The 25,417-nt window shown below is 37.1% G+C and overlaps 1 protein-coding gene across 1 annotated transcript in view; it reads right to left on the reverse strand.

The window, feature by feature from the left end:
• The window catches only part of ABI3BP (ABI family member 3 binding protein), a 286,106-nt gene that overhangs the window by 131,996 nt on the left and 128,693 nt on the right, over window positions 1-25,417 (reverse strand). The window contains 8 exon segments of the mRNA XM_052643965.1: window positions 4,216-4,290; window positions 4,766-4,837; window positions 5,659-5,733; window positions 6,481-6,555; window positions 8,440-8,517; window positions 19,228-19,320; window positions 19,858-19,929; window positions 20,878-20,926. Of these exon segments, the coding sequence (XP_052499925.1) occupies window positions 4,216-4,290; window positions 4,766-4,837; window positions 5,659-5,733; window positions 6,481-6,555; window positions 8,440-8,517; window positions 19,228-19,320; window positions 19,858-19,929; window positions 20,878-20,926 (589 nt within the window).

Here is a 25,417-nt window from a genome sequence, read left to right on the forward strand (position 1 = left end):
GATGGTGAAGGACAGGGAAGCCTGGTGCGCTGCAGTCCATGTGGTTGCAAAGAGTTAGACATGATTAAGCAACTGAACAAAACTCCCTTTGCTTCCAGGGACTTCTCAAAGATTGATATGATGGTGTATGTACAACCCTTTGAATCTCTTAACATAAAACTGTTATGCAAATACAAAATCATATTATTCCAGTGAAGAAGTACTCCAACAAGCTTGTACACATGCATGCAGACCCACAACTCAGCGCGGGGTAAAGGTCCTGAGAGCTTTCCCAGAGCTCATTCTATAGTAATAGAAATCATGGTCAACTGGCCACTTTCCAATAGAACATAAGACTGATTCAATTGCATCATCAGAGAGACTGGCTTTTCTAAGTGATTGTTATAAGCGCTTAAGTATTTCTAAAATGTGGCCAACTTTTTTTATAATACAGAATTTATACATAAGTTTACATTTTGGCATATAGTGAAAGAGCAGATCTTTATAATTTCCTTTCTGAATTTTAAGAAAAGTTGGATTTTCCAAGGAAGTCAAAATCAATCAACCCTACTTAAACATACATTAGAGGAAGTTTAAACAAAGTAAAATTCCAAATAATGAGATCACAAAATGCTGTGCTAATGAAGCATTAGGGCCAATAGGCTACAAGTAGGGAAGAATAGGTTTGATGACCGCACTTCTCAGATTTCCTAGGACAGTCCAAATTCCAAATACCCTGTCCCACTCTTGCCATCAACTATTGAAATGATTCCAATATTCAATATGCAAGTTAGAATTTCCACATAGGTTTTATAGCCAAAAGTAATATAGAAATCTTTATGATAGTATGCATTTGGATCATTTGATACAGAGTATGAAGTAAATGTGGAAAACGAATCTAGCAAATTCTGAAGCAAAATGAATTTCACAAATGGTATTGATAAATGTTTAATGGTTGATGGAGAGACAAGCAGCCTCTGGCATCCAAGTGCTGGCCAGGCACTCATAGCCTGGCTGTGGTGTTTGCCTACTGGACATCAGCAGTTGAGAACACCAATATCAGACAAGTTCACCTGGTGACCAAGATGGACCAAGGCAAAAACAAGACCGTTCTGTAACTGTGTGGAACACAAATGCAAGGACACAAAAATTACTGTCCTCATATCCGGGCTAATATCTTTATCAATCACAGCTATAGTCTCACTCCTCTTTTCTTGCCTTCTAGTTAAGAATTATTAAAATTTTCTATCACAGATTCCTCCCATTTTCAACCAATATCCAGTTCAGAGCAAAGCTTCACTTTTTTAAACCCTCCCCAGAATAACCTAACACAAGACTAAATCCCATAAGATACCCTTTCCAACATCCTCTTACTAAGAGACCTACAGTTTTTCATGGTCTACAATCTCATTGTTACAATAAATAAATAAACTTAACTTTGTTCAAATATAGCTGAAGGTAACTGACAGTAAATACAGATGCATTGTATTTCAACATAGAAAACAAAATGTGTTCATTTCACTGTAATACGATTAATATCAGCTGAAATATATAATTTCTTCACAAGATACAACAACTAAAAACAAGACAAATGTTTTTATGTACCAGCACTCAAGTACTATCTCTGCCTCTCTCTTCTTAATTCTCAACTAATTGCATTAGGAAGCCATGTGAGTAACTGGAAAATACAATAATCATATATGTTGAAACTAAACAGGAAATAGAAACTTAGTGCATGTATAAATTCACAAAATCAATGAAGAAACAAAGGCTGAAATGAATGAAAGGATCGTGTGAATATATCAACTTTTAAAATCACAAATAACACATATTAAAATCTGAAATCAAACATGTTAGGAAGATCCCACAGAATGCTTAAACAAGAGGTAGATGTGAGCGTTAAAAGCCTTAGCAGAAACAAGAAATACTTAACCATCCACTTCGAGAAATCAACTTTACATTGATTTCTCTGGCCCACTGTCCTGTAATTGACCACATTTGATGCTTCTTATCTGCACCATGGGAAATATTACAGACTACAGTGAAAAGGTAGTGCTTCTTCAACTTTAATGCTCATACAGATCACCTGGAGATCTTGTTAAACAGCAGATCTTGATTCATTAGATTTGAAGTAGAGCCCAAGACTCAGCCTTTCTAACAAGTTCCCTGGTGATGCCAATGCTGCCTGTCCAAACATCACACCAAGTAGCCCGGACATAACCATTCAATATTCCAAGGGCAGACTAGGGAGTTTCTGTGGCTGATTCTTATGCCTGCAACCATATCTACTGAACCCTTACAGCCCATGACCTGCTCCAGCACTTCATCTAGACACAGCTGGCAGCTGATGGCTTTTGAAAGTTCCCTGGCATCCTAAGGTGGACCTGGCAGGAATGAGGCAGCTGAATAATAAACTGCTTCCTGCTGCATTAGCCTCTATTCATAGTCCACCAGGGCAAAACCAGAATTAAAGGAACCTTTCTTTTATTGGGATTTCCAGTCTCATCTATCTGTATCCTCTTTGTAACTTCACAATCTTCACCTCCCAGCATATTGTCCCTGTTCCCCAAAGCTCACTTCAATTCAGGCTTTATATATAATTCGTATCCTAGGCATTAAAATCACAGAAGGGGTTTCCTGGAGGTTTTGGTCAGTTTGCTCTTAAATAATCATAGACACCAAAAATATAGAGGCTGGTCAAGAGAAACCCAGGAAAATCTATGTCCCCATGTTTATAACCTGAAAGTTAAGAGATAAAAGGGACCTAGGTGGTATATAGTTCAGTGGGCCCTAACAGTCCTCGGTTTGGTAGATGTGATGCTTGTATAGGATGGGGGGTTGGGTGGGTGTCAGGTAAGCTCTGCCATAATGGAGCAGATAAACCAGAACACACGCCCACAGATGAGCCTTGTTCCACAGTCAGTGCCGTGGTGGAGTATGAAACCACCCAATTTTATACTCAAGTAACCTAGGTTCTGAAGGTAGTCTTGCACCAGCAGTTAGTAATTGCAGTAGAATTTTAAGGGCAGGGACATGGGGAATTAAGGCTTAGAAAGACCCAATTTAAGGCTTATCTAGATTGGCTAACACCCACAGCCAACTTACAGATGTTTTCCCACTTGGGAAAACTAGGGGAGACTGTAACAGACACACTTAGTTCATTTGATGCCATCTTTGTATCTTTTGCTAAGATGTGAATCCATTACGCTCACCAGAGAAAGATAATTTGACTAAGATCTATGTGTCCATAAGCCCGTGCTCATCCTTTCTCAAACCAGTCATACGCTGAACTCCTTCCTGAAGAATATCACAGAATGGTGGTGTGTTTAATGTCATTACATGAATGTCTAACTACATTGCATGCTAGTTATAGGTGCTAAAAGAATCACAACCAGAAGGTTCACAAAATTAAAAATAAGTGAAACAAAAATCATGGAAGTAATCACACAAAGTGGTTTATGAGGCTTTCTTACACTTCTCACATGCTAAATAATTTCTTTGGTTGACTGCTAGACATCAAAGAAAAGATGTAAAGGTAAAAATTTTTGAGAAAAAAAATCTATTTTTTGAATAGGAAAGCTATTTCCCTCAATCAGTTTTCGTGTTAGAACACAAGAATTCTCAGGAGAAAAAAGCCGATTGCTACAGTTTACAAAAGAGTGAACCAAGATCCAGAAAAGCAGAGAAAAATAGCTAAAATATGTGGTTGGTAGTAAAGTCAGAATTGGAACCAAGGTGCAGTATTAGTGTTAAGACCTGTGGTCTCTCCTCTAAATTACAATATGTTTACAGATTTTAGGACTCAGTAATAATATCTTGCATGTGGTAAACTCTCAAATGTTCACTGAATATTTTATTGAAAAAGAAGCAAATATCTACCTGAAAGGAAATATTAAATTCATATTGTTAAATAAGACTACCATAGAGCTTATTTTTGTTACTGTTCTCATGTCAGAAAAGAGATCTCTAGAAATCCAATGAGCCAACTTGCAGTTCATCTTTTAGTCAGACTTCTAACTATATATCCAGACATTAAAACACAGATCTTTAGAACAAATGCAAAAACATTTTGCTTTTGTATTGAGAAAAATGAAATTAATCTAAGCACCAAGAATAGATTATAGCTTTACCATTTACTACAAATATATGGATAATCAATTAAAGAACCTATAGAAATAAAAATAAGAGAAGTTATTCAATACTGTTGCTCCAATCTATTAAAAAAAATGTAATTACCAGTTTGAGGTGGTAGAATTTTGGAATCTTCAGATATTTTACTTGTAGGCACAATCTCTGGCTTTTCACTTGAAGCTACAGCAAAAAAAGAAATGGAATTCACTGAAAATTTTGGTTTTTTTGAGAGGATAGAGAGACAGAAATAGATTGCTTGTGTCGTTAAATGACTACCAGTAGCCTGAAATAAAAAAACACACATTGATCCAACTAAACATCATTACATACCAAGAAGCAATCAATACACTACACTCATTCAGAGAGCATTCGAACAGGGACTAGACAGAGACCAGAGTTTGGTGTCATACTCTTAATGTTTCTAAGGACAGAAGACTAACAAAATTGGCTCTCTGGAATTAACAGACTAAAAATTGTTATTGAATTTGTAGAAAAGTCAATCAGAGAAAAAAAAAGTCAACCACTTGTTTGGCTGAGTCAGACTGAAATCATCAGCTCATTGAGGTTGGCACAGCTAGGATCCAGTAAACGTGTCCTACAGAATTAAGCAGTCACCACCCACAACTGAACAGGAGATTCAAGGTACTGTTATTACCCAAGGTGCCCCCAGGTTTCTCAAAATGGAAAGGTGTTTTTGCCTGAGGAAATTCTGGAAGACTTTTCGGAGCTGCAACAAAATACACAAGAGATGTTATGACTTGAAGTGCAAGTAAGAGAAAGATTTTTAAAATCTCAAGCTTGCAGAAACAAAAAACAATCACAAAAATGAAAATTACTCAGGAAAAGTAAGGGACTGTTAGTAGTACATATATTTACTCCTGTGTTTCAGTGATGGAAGATATAAGACAGCTTTTTTCTATTTTTTATAATCAAGCCACTAAATTTAAGGAGTTTGGGTTCTTCTTCTCTATTAAACTAGTGTTCTAATTTTTTCTGCAATACATATATGTGCTTTCAGATATATTTTGTTTAAATTCAAATCAAGCACATCTGAACTAGACAATGTTCCTCCAATAGCTTTAAAAACAGAATTGCAGTAATTACATGTCTTTATACTTGTTTCCCCAACAACTTCCTTGATATCACATTCAAGTTCTAAGAAGCAGTCTATAGAAATATCATAAATATATCTTCTCTTTCCAGAGAAACATTTGAGTAAAAAGCTATTTTGGAAAAATACAGAAAATAATTTATTCAGTGACAGTGATTTTGAATTAAAAGAGTCAAATATAATATCAAAATATGACTACTCCCAAGGAAAACAACCAAAGGATTTATATAGAGAATGACTAGTTAGTATCCTAAATTATAAAATAAAGAATTTATAGCATCTAAGGGCCTGGCATTCAGGCATTTATTGTTCTATAAGCCATGTGTCCCTACTTTTCTGTGAGGAGATAAATTTGAATGAGTTAGCCTAAGGGTTTCTTTCAGGCATGCATAAAATTTCCAAGGAAATAATAAGCTGTAGTGTTTAATAATTTTTACCTAGAGTGCTCAGTGGCAATTCAAACCTAGGTATTAAAATAGTTTGTGATGTTCCGGGGGTCCTTCCCCTGAGAACTGCAATAAAGAAGAATTCAGTTAGAAACACCCTGAATCAGGATTTGACATTTTGACTTAACCGTATCGTGTGAGGCATACTCATAATGGAGGGTACACTGGGCAGCTGATACCTTTCATGGAAATAGCTGGCTTCCCCTGGAAAGTTTTTACACAGTTGTATTAATTTGAAGGTCTACCTTTAAATGACCATGGTGTAACATGGAAGATCAACATCACAAGGACAGAACAATATATGTACATGCTCTCCTTTTTAAAATGTTTTTTAAGAAGAGAATAAAGCAACTTAGATTCTCTCAGGCCAATAAACAGCTAACTTGCATGACATGAAATTCTTAGTAAAAAGCATTACACTTTTGAGTAGTCTCCTTAAGTTTACTACACATAAGCCTAGGAAAAGCCAACTGAAATGGGAAGCACAGACACCGTCCTGACTCTCACCCCTCCAAGCTTTGTAGATTAGAGGGCTGGCATTCTGGTTTTCTATGCCTCCCAAGAGGCTGGTAAAAAGGGTGTGCAGTTAGCATCTAACATCCAGAGCTGCCCAAAATATTAGTCACCAGGATCAAGGCATGTTGTTAACTCTTTAAGGGAACTGATCCAAGAAATAGGAAGATGTACTACTGCCTGTAAGGGAGGAAAGAAAGTGGGGAGGATAGGAAGCCAAGACACTGAGGTTATTTTTCTATGAGGGTTGGGGTGGTTTTTGTTTTTAAAGAAAAAAAAAAAAAAACTTCTGAGAATTACCCAGTGTTGTTTCTGAAGTGTCTAGTGCACTAGACACAGTGGGCTTAGTGGTTCTTGGGACTGATTCAGGAGTCACTGGAAGGGAAAAAAGATGGCTTTACAAATTAAGATAAAATGAAACAACTCAGGACCATAAGCTACTGCTGTTGCCCTTTAGAATTAGAACCGACATGTATACAGACCAATTCTTTTCAAATTAATTATGGTAAGGGCTCCCCAGCTTGGCCTAGGGTCTGACATGACACCTCCTTTCAACCATTCCCTTCTGGGTTTGTCCACTCTCCAGGTATTTCAAAAAGCACATGGAATTGACCCTCATGGAAGCAATTAACAGATTATTCATAATTTCTTGTGTGTCTTTTTTTCTCTTTATCTCCAGAACTTAGCACAAACTCTGGAGAATAATAAGCAAGCACATGATAAATATTTATTAAATGACTTAATAAATGGGCAGCTAAAAGAATGACCCAGGGCAAAAAGATTTATTTAGAACTATTACATTATAAGAATTCTCTTTTCCAAACTGCAGTGAACATGCAAAGCTTAGAAGTGGGTTGAAATTATAAGGATTCAAGTGCTAAGTCACAGAGTTATTTCAAGTGCTAGATCAAAGGCAAAGATGACCCTCAGGTAAATAGTTTTTGAGAAATAAGAACCAGGATCACTGAAATCTGGCATGAATTGTAAGTTACACAATTCCAGAATTTTGTAGGGTAAGGATATGAAATACAATAAAAGTGAATAATAAATTACGAAGTGTGTCTAAGCATTTCTGAAGTGGAAAGTCCCAAGGAAGCTTTGGCAGAAAACTAAGAAATCTATAGATGCCCTCATCATATACTACGCCAAGAGAAGCATCATTAGGAAAAGTCGACAGAATCTCCACTGGGTCATGCCTATCCTTTTTTGGTATTTACCAATTAGACTCAAGTCAGAAAACTACCTAGGAATTTCATTCAAATGGATTACTCCAGCCTCAGATTATACCTTTCCTCCAATTTCTATGAAGGTAGGGAGGGGATGCAAGGTCCATCTCTCACCTTCAGTCAGGACCGAATACTTCTTACTCTGTCAGAAATATTTCTACTTGAATAAGTTTATTGAAATCAGGTCATTCTATTTCCCCACCAATCTTTATCTTCTCTGTATAAGTTATGAGTCAGAGTTTAGTACAAGGTAAATATCACTGATTCTTCAATTTACAGCAGTTTTATGTGAGTTTTTATGATTAAAAACTCACTTTAGATTGGAGTTGCTTTGCTAAATGAAGATTTAGGGGAATCCTTGCTAGGTATTTGTTTCACAGAGTCCTGAATGAGGTGGTATTGATTGCTCTGGCAAAGACTCTGAGAACAGTGTTTTCCTGATGGGCTGGACTTGGGCAGTTTGTTCGCAGAAAAAAATGCTGAATGTTAGTAATGGTTGATAAACTGGGGAAAATGCACATTGAATTTATTCTTTAAAGGATTTAAAAAATGAGCTATTATGTATTTTCTTCATGAAGGTTGTTAATCTTCAAGAGCCATTTACTAAATTATTCCAGGGTACTTTCATAGATATCAAAGTATGGATAATGGTATTTTTTTAAACCAATCATTTGTGAAAGTGAAGAACTGAAAAATGCTCTCATGTCTTCTTATAAATGGAAAGCGCCAAAACCATGGTATTACATCTTAGTATAAAAATATTTCAGAACGTTGAGGTAACAATTTTCACCTGGAGTGAATAATGCAGGTTCTATTGTTACAGATCAGTTATATAATTCAATTGTTCATTTTGCATCTGTTGTTTCCCTGAACATTAAAGACCCAGCGTCTCCTATTGTTGTGTGCTTATGATCAAAAAAAACTTCCTACCGGCTCTTCACTGAAAAAAAAATACAGGCTTATCAATCACTTAATATTTGAAAAAATATATTATGTATTTTCTCAAAGTTAATAAACATAGGGATCTCATTACCTGTTATGGGCAGTGCTGGAATTTTTTCTACCTCGGGTGTTTTAGATTCGGCAGGCAATGCCAAGGTTTCATTCTTAGCTAAAAAATCAGACAACAAACAATTTACCTCACTTCCTCATAACAGTGTCCAAATATACTTCCCTCAAAACAGTCAACCAACAGACTCTTTCAAGATTATTCTGCTCGTATCCCTTCCCACCAGGCAGTCAATACAATTACTGTGCATTTCTACCAGTGATTAGTATTAGTAGTGACAGTCTTCAGAATTCCTTCTCATTAACCTTAGGTAATACTTTAAGATCTAAGTTGGCATTGGAAGGAAGAAAAAAAATGACAACCCAGTACTTGACTAGCTCTCAAGTCACTCTGATAAACAGTTTCTTGAAGACATAGGTTGTATAGCAAAATGCTCCCTGGAATTTTATACTCAATTACTACTATTTTTTTTTTAATCAATGAAAAGAAATTATCCATTATTATATATGGTAAAAATGTAATAGGTTATGGCAATAAAGTTTTAGAAAAACATAAATAATGTACATAGGAAACTAAGATATTTGAAGATATTTGTGGCTAAAAAATTACAAACGGTTATTTATTTGAGCCACATATTAACATAGATCTTTTCTTTGGGTCTTTGTGTAAAAAAATGAAATCTGTTTTTTTTTTTCTCTTCTGACAACTATTCAGGAAATGAAAGTACATTTCTGTGCCAGAGTTGCCCAATGATTAAGATATTCTCCATTTCAAAAAATGCATGTAGGATTAACTCGATTCATCTATTTGGCACACTGAATCAATGACCTACCTACAATATTTCAAAAGTCTGGTGGCATGAAAGAATTCATTTTTTTTTTTTTTTTTTAGATACACTGATCATGTCACCTTGAACTGGCTATAATCAGATGGGATTTTAAGGCTTAAGGCTACAAGGAACTCTTTGGGTTTCTCAACTTTGGCACCACTGACATTTGTGACTGTATGTTTTCTTTCTTTCTTTATTTTTTTTATTATTATGGGGGCCTTTAGTGTGAAATGTAGGATATTCAACAGTATTTCTGGGCTTTATGCACTGGATTCCACAGCTGGACAACCAAAATGTCTCTACTGCGCTTACCTGCTCAGTGTCTGACTCTCTGCAACCCCAAGGACTGTAACCCACCAGGCTCCTCTGTCCGTGGGGATTCTCTAGGCAAGAATACTAAGGTGGGGTACCAGGCCCTCCTCCAGGGGATCTTCCCAACCCAACCCAGGGATTTAACCCAGTCTCTTGCATTGCAGGCATATTCTTTACCATCTATGCCACCAGGGAAGTCCAAGAATACTGGAGTGGGTAGCCCATCCCTTCTCCAGGGGAACTTTCTGACCCAGGAATCGAACCAGGGTCTCCTGCACTGCAGGAGGATTCTTCTCCATCTGAGCTACCTGGGAAGCCCAAAAATGTCTCTGCTGCTGCTGCTGCTAAGTTGCTTCAGTCGTGTCCGACTCTGTGTGATCCCATAGACGGCAGCCCACCAGGCTCTGCCGTCCCTGGGATTCTCCAGGCAAGAACACTGGAGTGGGTTGCCATTTCCTTCTCCAATGCATGAAAGTGAAAAGTGAAAGTGAAGTCGCTCAGTCATATCTGACTCTCTGTGACCCCGTGGACTGCAGCCTACCAGGCTCCTCCGTGGGATTTTCCAGGCAAGAGTACTGGAGCGGGTTGCCATTGCCTTCTCCGAAAAATGTCTCTAGACACTGTCAAATATCCCAGAGGGGGAAGAAGGGGAAAGTGAAAGTGAAGTCGCTCAGTCGTGTCTGACTCTCTGCGACCCCGTGGACTATAGCTTACCAGGCTACTCCGACCGTGGGATTCTCCAGGCCAAGAATATTAGAGTCAGTTGCCAGAAGAAGGGAGAGGGGGGAGACAAAATTTCTCTCTGTTGAAAACTACTGATCTAATCTGTTCTCTCAAAGTTCTTTAAGGATGCAAATTTTGTAACTTCCTCCTGCAGTTTACGTCAGATATAAAGGTCATTTTCTTCTTTTCAGTTAACATGGGCACAAAATACTTATTTTCTGATGATCTTAAAGACAATTATAAAGTCATGCCTTTCACAAAGACCATGGAAGCAAATCAATTTTCAGTCTGTATCATGAAGCATACAATAGATTCCTGGAGTTAATGATTTTCAGGAGTGATTTAAACTTCTAGAAACAGGTGCCACAAGTGCTAGTATCCTCGCCTTAGCTATCCATCAAGTGTGCATTCTCTTTCTGTGCACATGAAGCTGTACAACATGTTTATACAACAGAAACGTTTAATACCATTGTTCAATTAGTGTAGCAGGGCATAACAAGAAGGGACTTTTTCTGGAATAACTAGAAAACTAAACAGATTCAGCATAATTTTATGATAAATCCTTTTTAGATTTCTAAATCTCATCGACGTTTCTTTCCTGTTTCTTTTGTAGTCAGAACTTTGGTTTAGAACCACTGTGATTGCTGGCACAGGAAAAACCTTCAGGTTACAATTTTTTTAATTTATTTTTTAATTCAAGGAAAATTACAATGTTGTGTTTTCTGCTGTACAATGATGCAAATCAGCTATAATTACACATATATCCCCTCCCTCTTGAGTCCAAACATTGATGAGCTCTAGTTCTGTTATTTTCAGCATGTAAGAAAGGAAGGTTCTTTTTTTTTAATGTAAGATTATAAGATTTATCTTCAATGTTCTTTTTCATTGTCATTTTCTCCTTCAGGATGATTTTTGCTAATCCTTTCTTTCTTGTGTAATATCCTATGCTCTTGGTGATTCTTTAGCTAACTAGGACTATGCATTTATTTATTTAAAAAAATTATTTATTTTAACCTCCAGATCCCAGATTTTCAGGCAATGCTCTGAACTGCTTTGTTTTAGCTTTTTATGCATGCTGTTACAGGGCAATTACATTAAACTAAACTTAGACTGTTGATGAAGAAAAATGGATAACTAGCATATTCAAAAGCAGAAAGTTCCGTCTAGTCAAGGCTATGGTTTTTCCAGTGGTCATGTATGGATATGAGAGTTGGACTGTGAAGAAGGCTGAGCACCGAAGAATTGATGCTTTTGAACTGTGGTGTTGGAGAAGACTCTTGAGAGTCCCTTGGACTGCAAGGAGATCCAACCAGTCCATTCTAAATGAGATCAGTCCTGGGTGTTCTTTGGAGGGAATGATGCTAAAGCTGAAACTCCAATACTTTGGCCACCTCATGCAAACAGTTGACTCATTGGAAAAGACTCTGATGCTGGGAGGGATTGGGGGCAGGAGGAGAAGGGGACGACAGAGGATGAGATGGCTGGATGGCATCACCGACTCGATGGACGTGAGTTTGAGTGAACTCTGGGAGTTGGTGATGGACAGGGAGGCCTGGCGTGCTGCAGTTCATGGGGTCGCAAAGAGTCAGACACGACTGAGCGACTGAACTGAACTGAACCTTCCCAAGAGGTGTTTGTATTCTCTGCACATCGCTAATTCCTTACAGAGGCATGTGTGCGTGTGCTCGGTCATCTCTCACTCTTTGCAACCCCCTAGACTGTAGCCCACCAGGCTCCTCTGTCCATGGGATTCTCCAGGCAAGAATACCAGAGTGGGCTGCCATTTCCTCCTCCAGGGGATCTTCCCAACCCAGGGAATGAACCTGTGTCTCTTGCATCTACTGCATTGGCAATTAGATTCTTTACCCACTGCATCACCTGGGAATATCGTATTTCTAAATATGGGACTTCAGACATCAGAGAAATTGGTTGAAGGGGAAGATACTTGAATGGGGACTCTTTATGACTCCTATCAAGCCATGAGTATTCACCCACACTATGCATGTACAACCAGTCTTGGCAACAGCAGAGTAAAGATGCATGAGAGCATGGCCTAAAACCCAGGAAATTCCTTTTCCTCTCTGACTCTTCTGTATCTTTTTTCAACACAGTTGGCTCCTTTCATTCTTGGCAAGCTAAGTCTTGGTTTTGACAAACCGTTTTTATGTCCCTGGGAAGTATGTATATCACTAGTTTTTATTTCTCTCATTATCCCCATCATGTATTCTCAGAACAAAAGCTATTAATTTCTTGATGTCCCATGTTGAGATTCTGCTGGAATGAGGATATTATTTTTAGGATTTGCCCCTCACACAGTACGACTTTTCTGAATGACAGTGATAAATAACTTCAGGAAAATTTATTTCTCCCTCATTGGTATAAAGAAATGTTTATGCTCACTCTTCATTAAAAAAAAAAAACAGTAAATCTAAAATGTTATTTGTGAACATAGTCTAAGATGGTACATTTGATGGATTTATTGGACATTTTCAAACATATTGCCTATCAGTCTCTTCAATGTGTCAAAAATTTGCCATGCATTAAAGATAATTGTTTCCCTAGAAATAAGTCCAGGTTCAGAGCATGATGCTGGATGCTTGGGGCTGGTGCACTGAGACGACCCAGAAGGATGGTACAGGGAGGGAGGAGGGAAGGGGGTTCAGGATGGGGAACGCATGTATACCTGTGGTGGATACATGTTGATATATGGCAAAACCAATACAATATTGTAAAGTAATTAACCTAAAATTAAATTAATTTATATTAAAAAAAAAAGTTTTAAAAGGCATTTTCTATTTGCATAGAATTTTCTCCACTAAAATCACACTTAATCCTGAAGTCTTGGCGATTTCTATCAGAATAAAAAAAGCAAACAACAAAGCAAAGGAAAATACCTCAACATAATAGAAGCTATATATGAAAAACTCACAACAAACATTATCCTCAATGGTGAAAAATTGAAAGCATTTCCCCTAAACTCAGGAACAAGACAAAGGTGCCCACTTTCATCACTACTATTCAACATAGTTCTGGAAGTTTTGGCCACAGCAATCAGAGCAGAAAAAGAAATAAAAGGAATCCAAATTGGAAAAGAAGAAGTAAAACTCTCACTGTTTGCAGATGACATGATCCTCTACATACAAAACCCTAAAGACTCCACCAGAAAATCACTAGAGCTAATCAATGAATATAGTAAAGTTGCAGGATATAAAATCAACACACAGAAATCCCTTGCATTCCTATACACTAATAATGAGAAAATAGACAGAGAAATTAAGGAAACAATTCCATTCACCATTGCAACGAAAAGAATAAAATACTTAGGAATATATCTACCTAGAGAGACAAGAGACCTATATATAGAAAACTATAAAACACTGGTGAAAGAAATCAAAGAGGACACTAATAGATGGAGAAATATACCATGTTCATGGATCGGAAGAATCAATATAGTGAAAATGAGTACACTACGCCAAAGCAATCTATAGATTCAATGCAATCCCTATCAAGCTACCAACGGTATTTTTCACAGAACTAGAACAAATAATTTCACAATTTGTATGGAAATACAAAAAAAACCCTCAAATAGCCAAAGCAATCTTGAGAAAGAAGAATGGAACTGGAGGAATCAACCTGCCTGACTTCAGGCTCTACTACAAAGCCACAGTCATCAAGACAGTATGGTACTGGCACAAAGACAGAAATATAGACCAATGGAACAAAAGCGAAAGCCCAGAGATAAATCCACACACCTATGGACACCTTATCTTTGACAAAGGAGGCAAGAATATACAATGGAGTAAAGACAATCTCTTTAACAAGTGGTGCTGGGAAAACTGGTCAACCACTTGTAAAAGAATGAAACTAGATCACTTTCTAACACCATAGGCAAAAATAAACTCAAAATGGATTAAAGATCTAAACGTAAGACCAGAAACTATAAAACTCCTAGAGGAGAACCTAGGCAAAACACTCTCCGACATACATCACAGCAGGATCCTCTTTGACCCACCTCCCAGAATATTGGAAATAAAAGCAAAAATAAACAAATGGGACCTAGTTAAAATTAAAAGCTTCTGCACAACAAAGGAAAATATAAGAAGGTGAAAAGACAGCCTTCAGAATGGGAGAAAATAATAGCAAATGAAGCAACTGACAAACAACTATTCTCAAAAACATACAAGCAACTCCTGCAGCTCAACTCTAGAAAAATAAATGACCCAATCAAAAAATGGGCCAAAGAACTAAACAGACATTTCTCCAAAGAAGACATACAGATGGCTAACAAACACATGAAAAGATCTCAACATCACTCATTATCAGAGAAATGCAAATCAAAACCACAATGAGGTACCATTTCATGCCAGTCAGAATGGCTGCGATCCAAAAGTCTACAAGCAATAAATGCTGGAGAGGGTGTGGAGAAAAGGGAACCCTCTTACACTGTTGGTGGGAATGCGAACTAGTACAGCCACTATGGAGAACAGTGTGGACATTCCTTAAAATACTGAAAATAGAACTGCCATACAACCCAGCAATCCCACTGCTGAGCATACACACCAAGGAAACCAGAATTGAAAGAGACATGTGTACCCCAATGTTCATCGCAGCACTGTTTATAATAGCCAGGACATGGAAGCAACCTAGATGTCCATCAGCAGATGAATGGATAAGAAAGCTGTGGTACATATACACAATGGAGTATTACTCAACCATTAAAAGAATACATTTGAATCAGTTCTAATGAGGTGGATGAAACTGGAGCCTATTATACAGAGTGAAGTAAGCCAGAAAGGAAAACACCAATACAGCATACTAACGCATATATATGGAATTTAGAAAGATGGTAACGATAACCCTGCACGTGAGACAGCAAAAGAGACACAGATGTAAAGAACAGTCTTTTGGACTTCGTGGGAGAGGGCGAAGGTGGGATGATTTAGGAGAATGACATTGAAACATGTATAATATCATATGCGAAATGAATCACCAGTCCAGTTTCAATGCATGATCCCGGATGCTCGGGGCTGGTGCACTGGGATGACCCAGAGGGATGGTATGAGGAGGGAGGTGGGAGGGGGGGTTCAGGATAGGGAACACATGTACACCCATGGTGGATTCATGTTGATGTGTGGCAAAACCAATAAATATTGTAAAGTAATTAGCCTCCAATTAAAATAAATAAATTTATATTAAAAAAAAAAAAAACAAAGCAAACCAAAGAATCAAATATTTAATTCTCTAAATCAGAGAAAACAAAATACTAAATTGATATTAAGGTAGCAGGTGGAAATTTGCAAAAAAAAAAAATTAGGAGATAGATATTATCAAAACTAAGAACTAAAATACCTCCCAGTTCAAAAATGACAGCAGTAGTCTGGGAAAAAATTCTGTTCACTTTCAGTCTCCTTCACAAATCCTGATTTTTGTATTTTGATGAACAGGTTAGGGGCTGAATCAGTAAGAAATCAGTCAGCTCCTTCCTTTTCTTTTCCTTCTAAACAAATCTTTCCCAGGCACAGGGCTAAGTACATAGGCTCTGGGCAGAGAACTGGTGAGTGCCAGAGTCCTGAGCTCTGGTTCTAAATACAGGTTCACTGAGGGAATTTATTTTGGAATCCTCTTGGCTTTAGCACAGCATTTGTGAGGATGTGGAGTTGAGTCTCAGGTTTTATAGCTAATCAGGAGGTGATCAAGTCTGATGTACAAATTAAAGAAAGGAAGCCTAGAATTGCTCGTCTACATTCTTCTAAGTAACTCACCATAAGACTAACAGATATGAATATTTTTACAGTAAAAATGTAAGGACTGCACAAAACCACAAAGATCTATTGGCAAATATATTTACGTCTTAATAAAATGGTTATGCATCAATTCTGAAAAATTTTCTAAAATTATAAGAGTAATAGTCCTCCGATTAATCCTCTCTACTCACTTAAGGCTTTGATCCTCTTTCTACCAGGAAATTCTCAAATTATAGCTAAGGAGAACTTAAGAGTCTGCCTTTGAAAACTGTTACAGTCTGATTGCCTCACATCAAATAAGTGAACAGGTCAAACCTCTAGTGAGGGAGCAGAAATTAAGTCTGAGGTCCCTGCATGGGTAGATACCATGTCTGTGTAAATCACCATTATGTCCCCTCCCCTGTCACTTGTAGTTCTGGCATCAAGTAATCTTTACTAAACATTTGCTGATGAAACGTTACTAAACAGGGGCTTGGACCTGTTTCAAACTCGTAATATGTGAAGATTCAATTATAACAAGTGTTAAAGTTCTTAGGTAGTTCAAGGAGAATATTCTACATTTTAAAATCTTATTCAGTTTCTACTACATCATGCCATAGTCCTCCATATTTATCAGTGGCCCAGGACATTTACCAGAGACATATTTTCCAGAGACTTTAGAGGTTCTCAAATTGTGGTTTCCAGACCAGCAGCATCAGTATCACCTGGGTACTAGGCAGAAATGCAAATTCTCAGGTGTCACCCCAGAAACAACTGAATCATTGGTCTGAATTCTCTCCATAGCAGAGGATCTTAACCTTGATGAAGTATGGCGAGTCCCAGCAGTGTAACAAACCCACCAGAGCTTCTCATGTTTCATCAGGGTTGAGATCCTCTGCTATAGAGAGAATTCAGACCAATGTGATACTCAAATGCAGCAACTAGCTTAGCCCACTGGCCGCTCCAACTATTTCCTGGGTGCCCTTTAAAGGAGTTTTGCTGTTTTTTTGTTTTATGTTTTTTAAACACTAAAAGCATATCAGGTTTTATCTGTGTGTGTGTGTGTTAAGTCATATGAGTTGTGTCCAACTCTGCAACCCTATGGACTGTAGCCCACTTAGGGGGCTCCTCTGTCCATGGGATTCTCCAGGCAAATATATCGGAGTGAGTTGCCATGCCCTTCACCAGGGGATCTTCCCGATCCAGGGATCAAACATGCATGTTATACATCTCCTGGATTGACAGGCAGGTTCTTTACCAATAGTGCCACCTGGGAAACCCTCAGGTTCTTTCTAGAAGTAGGAAACAGTATCAATCTCAAGTAAATAATAATTCAAACAAACCTGAACTTTACCTCAGTTCCCATTGAAAATATCTAGCGGTCCCTTGATAGTACAGTATGATAAATATAATTTACTATATAAATGTATATATTTTGGATAATTGGATCAATATTCACTCTTCCTTCAAAAATATAAAGTAACTATTTCCCTATAGAATGTGATTTATTTGAATACCTCCAACATTCCATCCTGTCTACTCTTTACTTCTTTTTCCAATTTTTTCATTATGGTGAAAGATACATAACAAAAATCTTAACCATTTTTCAAGTATACAGTTCAACAGTATTAAATACATTTGCAATGTTGTACAACTATCATCACCATCCATGTCCAGAACTCTCCTTATCTTGTAACACTGAAACTCTGCACCATTAAACATTAATTCCTCATTCTTCTCCTCCTCCAGTCTCTGGAAGCCACCATTCTACTCTCTGTCTCTATGAATCTCTCTACTCTAGGTATCTCAAATAAGGTATCTCAAATAACAGTCTTTTGTCTTTTGTGACTTCTAATCACTTAGCATCATATTCCCAAGATCCATTTATACTATAGTAAATGTCAGAATTTCCTTCCCTTTTAAGACTGAATAATTATCCATGGTGTGTATGTGTGTGTACACACATATATACACACATACATACACACATATATACACATATATACACACATATATACACACACATATACACACACATACATACATATACACACCACATTTTGCTTATCCATTATACACACACATATATACACACATATATACACACATATACACATATCCATATATATGTATATATATACACACATATACACACACATATATACACATATATACACACATATATACACATAAATACACATATATACACATATCCATATATATGTATATATGTGTATATATACACATATATACACATATCCATATATATACACATATATATACACACATATATACACATATATACACACATATATACACACATATATACACACATATATACACATATATACATATATCCATATATATGTATATATGTGTATATACACACATATATACACATATCCATATATACACACATATATACACACATATATACACACATATACACACACATATATACACACATATATACACATATATACATATATCCATATATGTATATATGTGTATATACACACATATATACACACATATATACACACATATATACACACATATATACACATATATACACACATATATACACACATATATACACACACATACATACATATACACACCACATTTTGCTTATCCATTCATCTGTTGATGGACACTTGAATTTTTTCCACATTTTAGCTATTGTGAATAATGCTGCTGTGCAAATATAATGAATGTACAAATATCTTTTTAAGACTGCTCCCAATCCTTTTGGTTGTATAACCAGAAGTGAAATTGCTGGGTCAGGTAGTTTGATCCTTGATGCTCAGATGGTAAAGCCTGCAATGTCGGAGACCCAGGTTCACGTTCAATCCCTGGATCAGAAAGAGCCCCTGGAGAAGGGAATGACTACCCACTCCACTATTCTTGCCTGGAGAATTCTATGGACAGAGGAACCTGGCGGGTTACTGTCCATGGGGTCTCAAAGAGTCAGACAAAACTGAGCGACTAACACTTTCCCTTTCTTTCATGGTAATTTAATTTTTAATTTTTTGAGGAATGGACATAAGCCATTTTCCACAGCAGTTGTATAGTCTTTTATTGCTATTCACATGTACATGCTTGTCCCTTACTTTTCCCTTCGAGATCTCCAAAGAGCTCATTGGCTAGATCCCTTGGACATCCTAGGAATATCAGTGCTAATATCGTCACTGCAAAGTTCACATATAAATCTTGGCTGCTTACCTAACTGTGTCTTGATTGCCTCTGAAATCTCGAACATTATGGAAGTGGGAAGTTTTACGGTGGTTTCATTAAGGCCTGGGATAACAAGGTGGACTGCAAGAAAACAGATGTAATAAAAGAAAATGCATCCTGAAACAAAGCTCAGAGCATTGGAACCATAATGCTTAGAGCTTAATTTACTTTGTCAATTTCAACCCAAAGTTTAAAAATCTGGGAAAAAATATGATAGTAAGTTTTAAACATAATCTTTTTTCATATTCAGAACTGAACAACCAAAATAATGTGACTTAATCCACAGACTTAAAAATTGTAGAATGGCTCCTTAAGTTTAAAAACACTGTTACCAATAATAACTTTTAAAAGAGTTATTCAATATGACAAAAACTCTCTCACAACTTCAACAGGTAGGCAGGTAGGAGGGGAGCCAATAGGTACAGTCTGGAGTTGTTTCCATAACACTGCGGGATCCTAGCCTGGAATGGACACAAGCCAGAATGCTAAACAATGAAAGGAAATGAACCAACATCAATTTAACAGACCTGCACACAGTGCAAAATTCTATAACAGCCTTGTTATCAAAACAAGAGTCTGATTTGCTTAATGTAGATGTAGATTTCAAGACAGACTCACCCACTATTGTTCCTCCATAGGGGGTCTTATCTGGAGATTTAGTTGAGGCCCTGTGTGTAACATTCTGAATCACTGTTGAAAGACCAAAAGATAATAGTGTGAATGGAAACAAACAAACAAACAAACAAACAAACAAAAATCAGTCAAGAAGCAGAATGAAGCTAACAACGTAAAGCCATCTGCACTGGAGAAATCTGATCCTTTTTTAATTAATAGAAAGGAACTCACTGGGCTGGCTACACAACCAACAAAAGAGCTAGAAGGCACATCCTAACACCTATGCCTTTAAGTAGAGAAAATGTTCCATTCTAATTAGCTTAAAATTTCCTTTCTCAGCTCCACTCCCTGCAGCCTACCCAAGTATAATAACTTGCACAAAATGAGGCAATGACACACTCAGTAAATAAAATGAATTAGAAAATGTATATCCTTAAAGCAAAGACTTAAAGTCCAATACTAACTGACCCCATTTTGAAAATACACTTAAGGCATTGTGTTTTGTTAAAAATGAATTAGTGTTTTAAGTGCCCGATCTCTTCCACCACAAAACCTTCTGGAAATAATTGAATCTTAAAAAATTTGAAAGACTGAAAGTCAAAACAAAAATGACTAGATGCTGAAATAAGACATAACTCTTGAAACCTGGATTTCTTTACAGTCCTTAAAGAGAGCTCTAAATCATAGTTATCACTTCATTAATCCAAAATATCCTATTAATGACTTCCTACATCTAAACGATGTTAATCCTGAAGAAAGCCACATATATTTAATTGGTTTTTTAAAATTTAATACTTGTTAGGGATGTTCTTTCTCCAGATGCTCAACCAATATGCCTTGCCAAGACTTGGCCTATTTGTAGAGTCAAAATTATCTGTTAACTTCTAATTTACTAGTGCAATTATTTTTCAAAAAACTAAGCATAAATTTTTTAAAAAAATATGTGTTATGTTTAATTATCTCAGTTTAAAAAGCATATTAAAATAGTTCTAAGCATATATCCAGAGCAGACATGCAAATTACCTTGCTTGATGATTGTTACTGGGATTAGCTTTCTTGGGACATATGCTGGCTGAAAAGAGGAAGAGATATCGCTTTTGAGTTATGGTTAACTTAAAAAATAATCTAAAAACTGGAAGTAGCCCTTTCTTGCCTTCTGTGAAGCTCTCCATGACACTGGTTTAACGGTTGCTGGAAAGAACTTCGGTACATATATCTGCCTCTGTTTTATTGCTTTCACTTGTTTTTTTCCCATAAATGTCCAAAGATTTGACAGAAGCAGTTCCTTCAAAATTCCCATTAGTTTAGTTTACTTAGAAACTGCAGTGGAAAGAAGTAAAATCCTCTGGATTGAATCCTAGTGTATTTTCACTTAATTGGAACCAGTGAACCAGTCAAATTCTGTCTTTACATTCCCTCTCAAAATAGGATTTTAAGCTACACATTCTTTTAAAACCAATCAGAATAGCATTGAAACATATATATTATCATATGTAAAATGGATGCCCAGTGCAGGTTCCATGCCTCAAGCAGGGCATCCAAAGCCAGTGCCCCGGGACAACCCAGAGGGATGGGGTGGGGAGAGAGGAGGGAGGGGGTTCAGGATGGGGGAGACACACGTATACCTGCAGCCAATTCATGCTGATGTGTGGCAAAAACCGTCACCACATTGTAAAGTAATTATCTTCCAATTAGACAAATAAATAAATTTAAAAAACCAATCCGACAATTGTTACACTGCTGCTTCAGACACTCAACCACTGTGAACTCCTGAGGCTACGCCTTGCCCAGGAAGGCAGAGCTGGGACTCAGATCCAGACATTCCCACTTCCAAAGCCTGCAGTTTTAACAATTGTGTATGTATTTATGCCCAGAGGACCTCAGAATTGGAAGGGCAGGTCTCAGAGGACTGTGACTTCTCCCTTCTTCCAACTTCCCTCAGATGCTCCACGGTAAGTTTGGATGTCACAGAGAGAGCGACTTGAACTAGGGGCATGTTTAGTGTTAACCTTACAGTGGAGTCCTCTCTGGGGATAGTGAGCCAAGGATAAGACAGCCAAGAGGGAGGCATGAAAGAGCATGAGAGAACAACAGGAAATATTCAGAGCAGAATTAGACTGAGGTAAAGAGGTAAGTCTGAGCCATCTTTGGTGGCTCAGAGGATAAAGCGTCTGCCTGCAATGCAGGAGGCCCGGGTTTGATCCCTGGGTTGGGAAGATCCCCTGGAGAAGGAAATGGCAACTCACTTCAGTATTCTTGCCTGGAGAATCTCATGGACAGAGGGGCCTGGCGGGCTACAGTCCACAAGGTCACAAAGAGTCGGACACGACTGAGTGACTTCACTTGACTTAAGGGGTAAGTAAGCATGACGCTGATTTTCTGAAGCTTGGTTTAACCTGGATGCATGGTTCAGATATTCCCAGTACTAGACCTGCTGATGATCCAGGATGTAGTGAATGAGATACTTAACCACACAGGTGTTTAAAGTTGTGAGAAAAGAAGATTTGTTCACATGCTCCCATTCTGATCAACAATATACCCATAACAAAGAAGGGCCCCAATATCACGCTTACTGTTGGCTATTTTCCTTCTTGTATTAAAGTCCTTACGTTTAAAAAACACAGAAAATAAAAGTTTACTCTTAACTATGTTCAAAAGAAGCATCTATGTTTCTTGCATTGTATTTGGACTCAGTGCTGTAGGGCAAATGCTTGTGTTGCCCCACAAACTTGTATGTTGAAACTTAATCCCCAGTGTGATGGCATTTGGAGGGGGGGCCTTTGGAAGTAAATAACTCATGTGGGTGGAGACCCAATGAATGGGATTAGTGCTCTTATGAAAGAGAACGGAAAACTCCCTCCACCCTTCTGCCATGTGAGATAGTTGTGAGCCAGAAGTGAGCTCTCCCCAGACATTGAATCTGCCAGTGCCTTAACACTGACTTCCCAGGCTCCATAACTGTGAGAACTAATTCATTGTTTAAGCCATCCATCCAGTCTGCGGTATTTTTGCTATAGCAGCCCTGATGAACTAAGACATCCAGTAATTTCCTACTTAGCAATCTAGCCTAAGGAAGTGATAGAAGAGAGTGTCATCATTTTGTGTAACAGTGTTTATTACCACAATGTGAAACAATCTCATCATTCCAAAGCAGAGGTTTTGTTAAATAAATTATGGTTAAAATTTCTGACATTTATTTAACAAAGTGGGACGTATGTATAGTATAAAATGTAAAGGATACATGTAAATTTATATTTATATTATAACCTAATAACAATATATGTATAGACAAAAGACCAAAAGGAAATATATCATAGTCATTTGTTAAATGGTAGTAATTTCTTATAATCTGATATTTTATTTTATGTACCTTTCTATATTTTCCAAGTTCCTTACAGGGGTGAATTACACTTATAACCAGGAAAAGCTATTATAACCAGCAGTCTACTAAGCTTCTGTAATGCATAGCTCAGACACTATTGGTCAACAGAGGAATGATGTAAATATAATTTATATACAACTTTGCCCAAGCAAGGGAAGAGGAACAGCAGGAACACAAGTATAGCCATCAGTAGGAAAGAAAAAAAAAAAAAGTTCAACTTTGATGTCATACTGGCAGAGAACCTCTTGGCTTTATCATAAGAAAATTAAATAAGTGAACTTGCCCGCAGGATCCTTCTTCCCCAGGCCCATGACCCTGTCTTGATGTGTCCACCTTACCTCCTACACCTGTTCTGCTTCATGAAGGGGTTGCCATCCATAGTCTCTATCATTCCTGAGCATTTAAATCCTTGCTGCGGCAAACTCCAGTTTCATGGGAGTTGTTTGCCAGGGGAGCCACAGTATTGTTCCTGGTGCTACTAATTTTTTCTTGATAGAGTTGTGGCTACAGTTCCAAAGATTTTTGAATGGCTGGTCCTCTTTGCCCCATGAATCTTGCCATTTAGTGTATGTTTTGCAGAGTGTGAAGTGTTCAGAGACATATCACATTATAGCAGAAACACCTATGTGTTGCTGTGTGGGTGGCATTATCCCAGAATGTATTTTCTTTGCTGTGGATGATTTATTTCAAGGAAGTTTTTGACAAAAAGAGTTAGAAAAATATTTCATTCATGACATAATGGAACAGTTCCTGTTTGGGTTCCTATCTGAATACAGACTAGTCCTCTATTAAGATGATGACAAGACTATATCTGTGCTGCCAGAAAATAAGGAAATCATTTAGTGGAAGAATCCAATTCTTTCTAGACCTTATAATTATTCTCTTGCCTAATTAGCAATCCAAAGATGCACCAAGACTAATGAGCAAGTACTAACTCCCTCTCTGTAAGAAGGTTTTTTTTAATTGAAATATAGTTAATTTTACAGTGTTGTATTAGTTTCAGGTGTATAGTAAAGTGATTCACATTATATCTATAAGAATATATATATATAAACACACATTTTTTTAGGTTCTTTTCCTTTATAGATTATTATATATCTCTATATATATTATATTTCCTGTGCTAGAGGAATAGGAATTATTAATATATCTCCCTGTGCTAGACAGGTTCTTGTTGGTTATCTATTTTTATATAGGTTTATATAAAAACATATTTTTATATAGGTTTATATAAAAACATATTTTTATATAGGTTTATATAAAAACATATTTTTATATAGGTTTATATAAAACATATTTTTATATAGGTTTATATAAAAACATATTTTTATATAGGTTTATATAAAAACATATTTTTATATAGGTTTATATAAAACATATATATTTTATATATTTTTATATATTTTATATATAACATATATATTTATATATACATTAATGGCAAACTCTCTCTAATTTATCTCTCTCCTCTCCTTTCCCTTTTGGTAACCATAAATTTGTGTTCTATGTCTGCAGGTCTATTTCTGTTTTGTGTATCATTTCATTTGTATCATTTTTTTAGATTTCATGTATAAGCGATATCAGATGATATTTGTCTGGCTTACTGCACTTCACGTGTGTGTGCTCAGTCATGTCTAACTCTTTGCAACCCTGTGGACTGTGGCCTTGCCAGGCTCCTTGAATTTTCCTGGCAAGAATACTGGAGTGGGTTGCCATTCCCTTCCCCAGGGGCATTTCCCAACCCAGGAATGAACCTGGATCTCTTGCATTGCAGGCTGATTCTTTACCATTTGAGACACAAGGAAAGCCCTAAGGAAATTCACTCTTACTACTTTTCAGGGGCATCTCACCCAGTTGGTGAGATTCAATGGGAAGAGGATGCTGAAGTGGTAAAAGGCAATGTCCCTGATGGTCCATCCAGCTTCCTTTTCAGTTCCGGTTAGGGAAAACCCACTCAAATCTAGCAATGACCACAGCAGCAGTAACCCAACACTGTGGGGGAGTTTAGATTCACTCTGCATTGCATTACCTTTCCCCTGATATTATTTTAAAAAAATTAAATTTAAGAAAAGTAATGATAACACCAGGATGCTATTCTTTGTGAATTACTCTTTATAGGTTTGTCCATTTGGTATTTTTGTGATATCAGCATATCCACTGTTGATTTAACTTTTTCATTAG

This window comes from Budorcas taxicolor, chromosome 1, assembly GCF_023091745.1.
Source record: "Budorcas taxicolor isolate Tak-1 chromosome 1, Takin1.1, whole genome shotgun sequence".
NCBI classification, from domain to species: Eukaryota; Metazoa; Chordata; class Mammalia; order Artiodactyla; family Bovidae; genus Budorcas; species Budorcas taxicolor.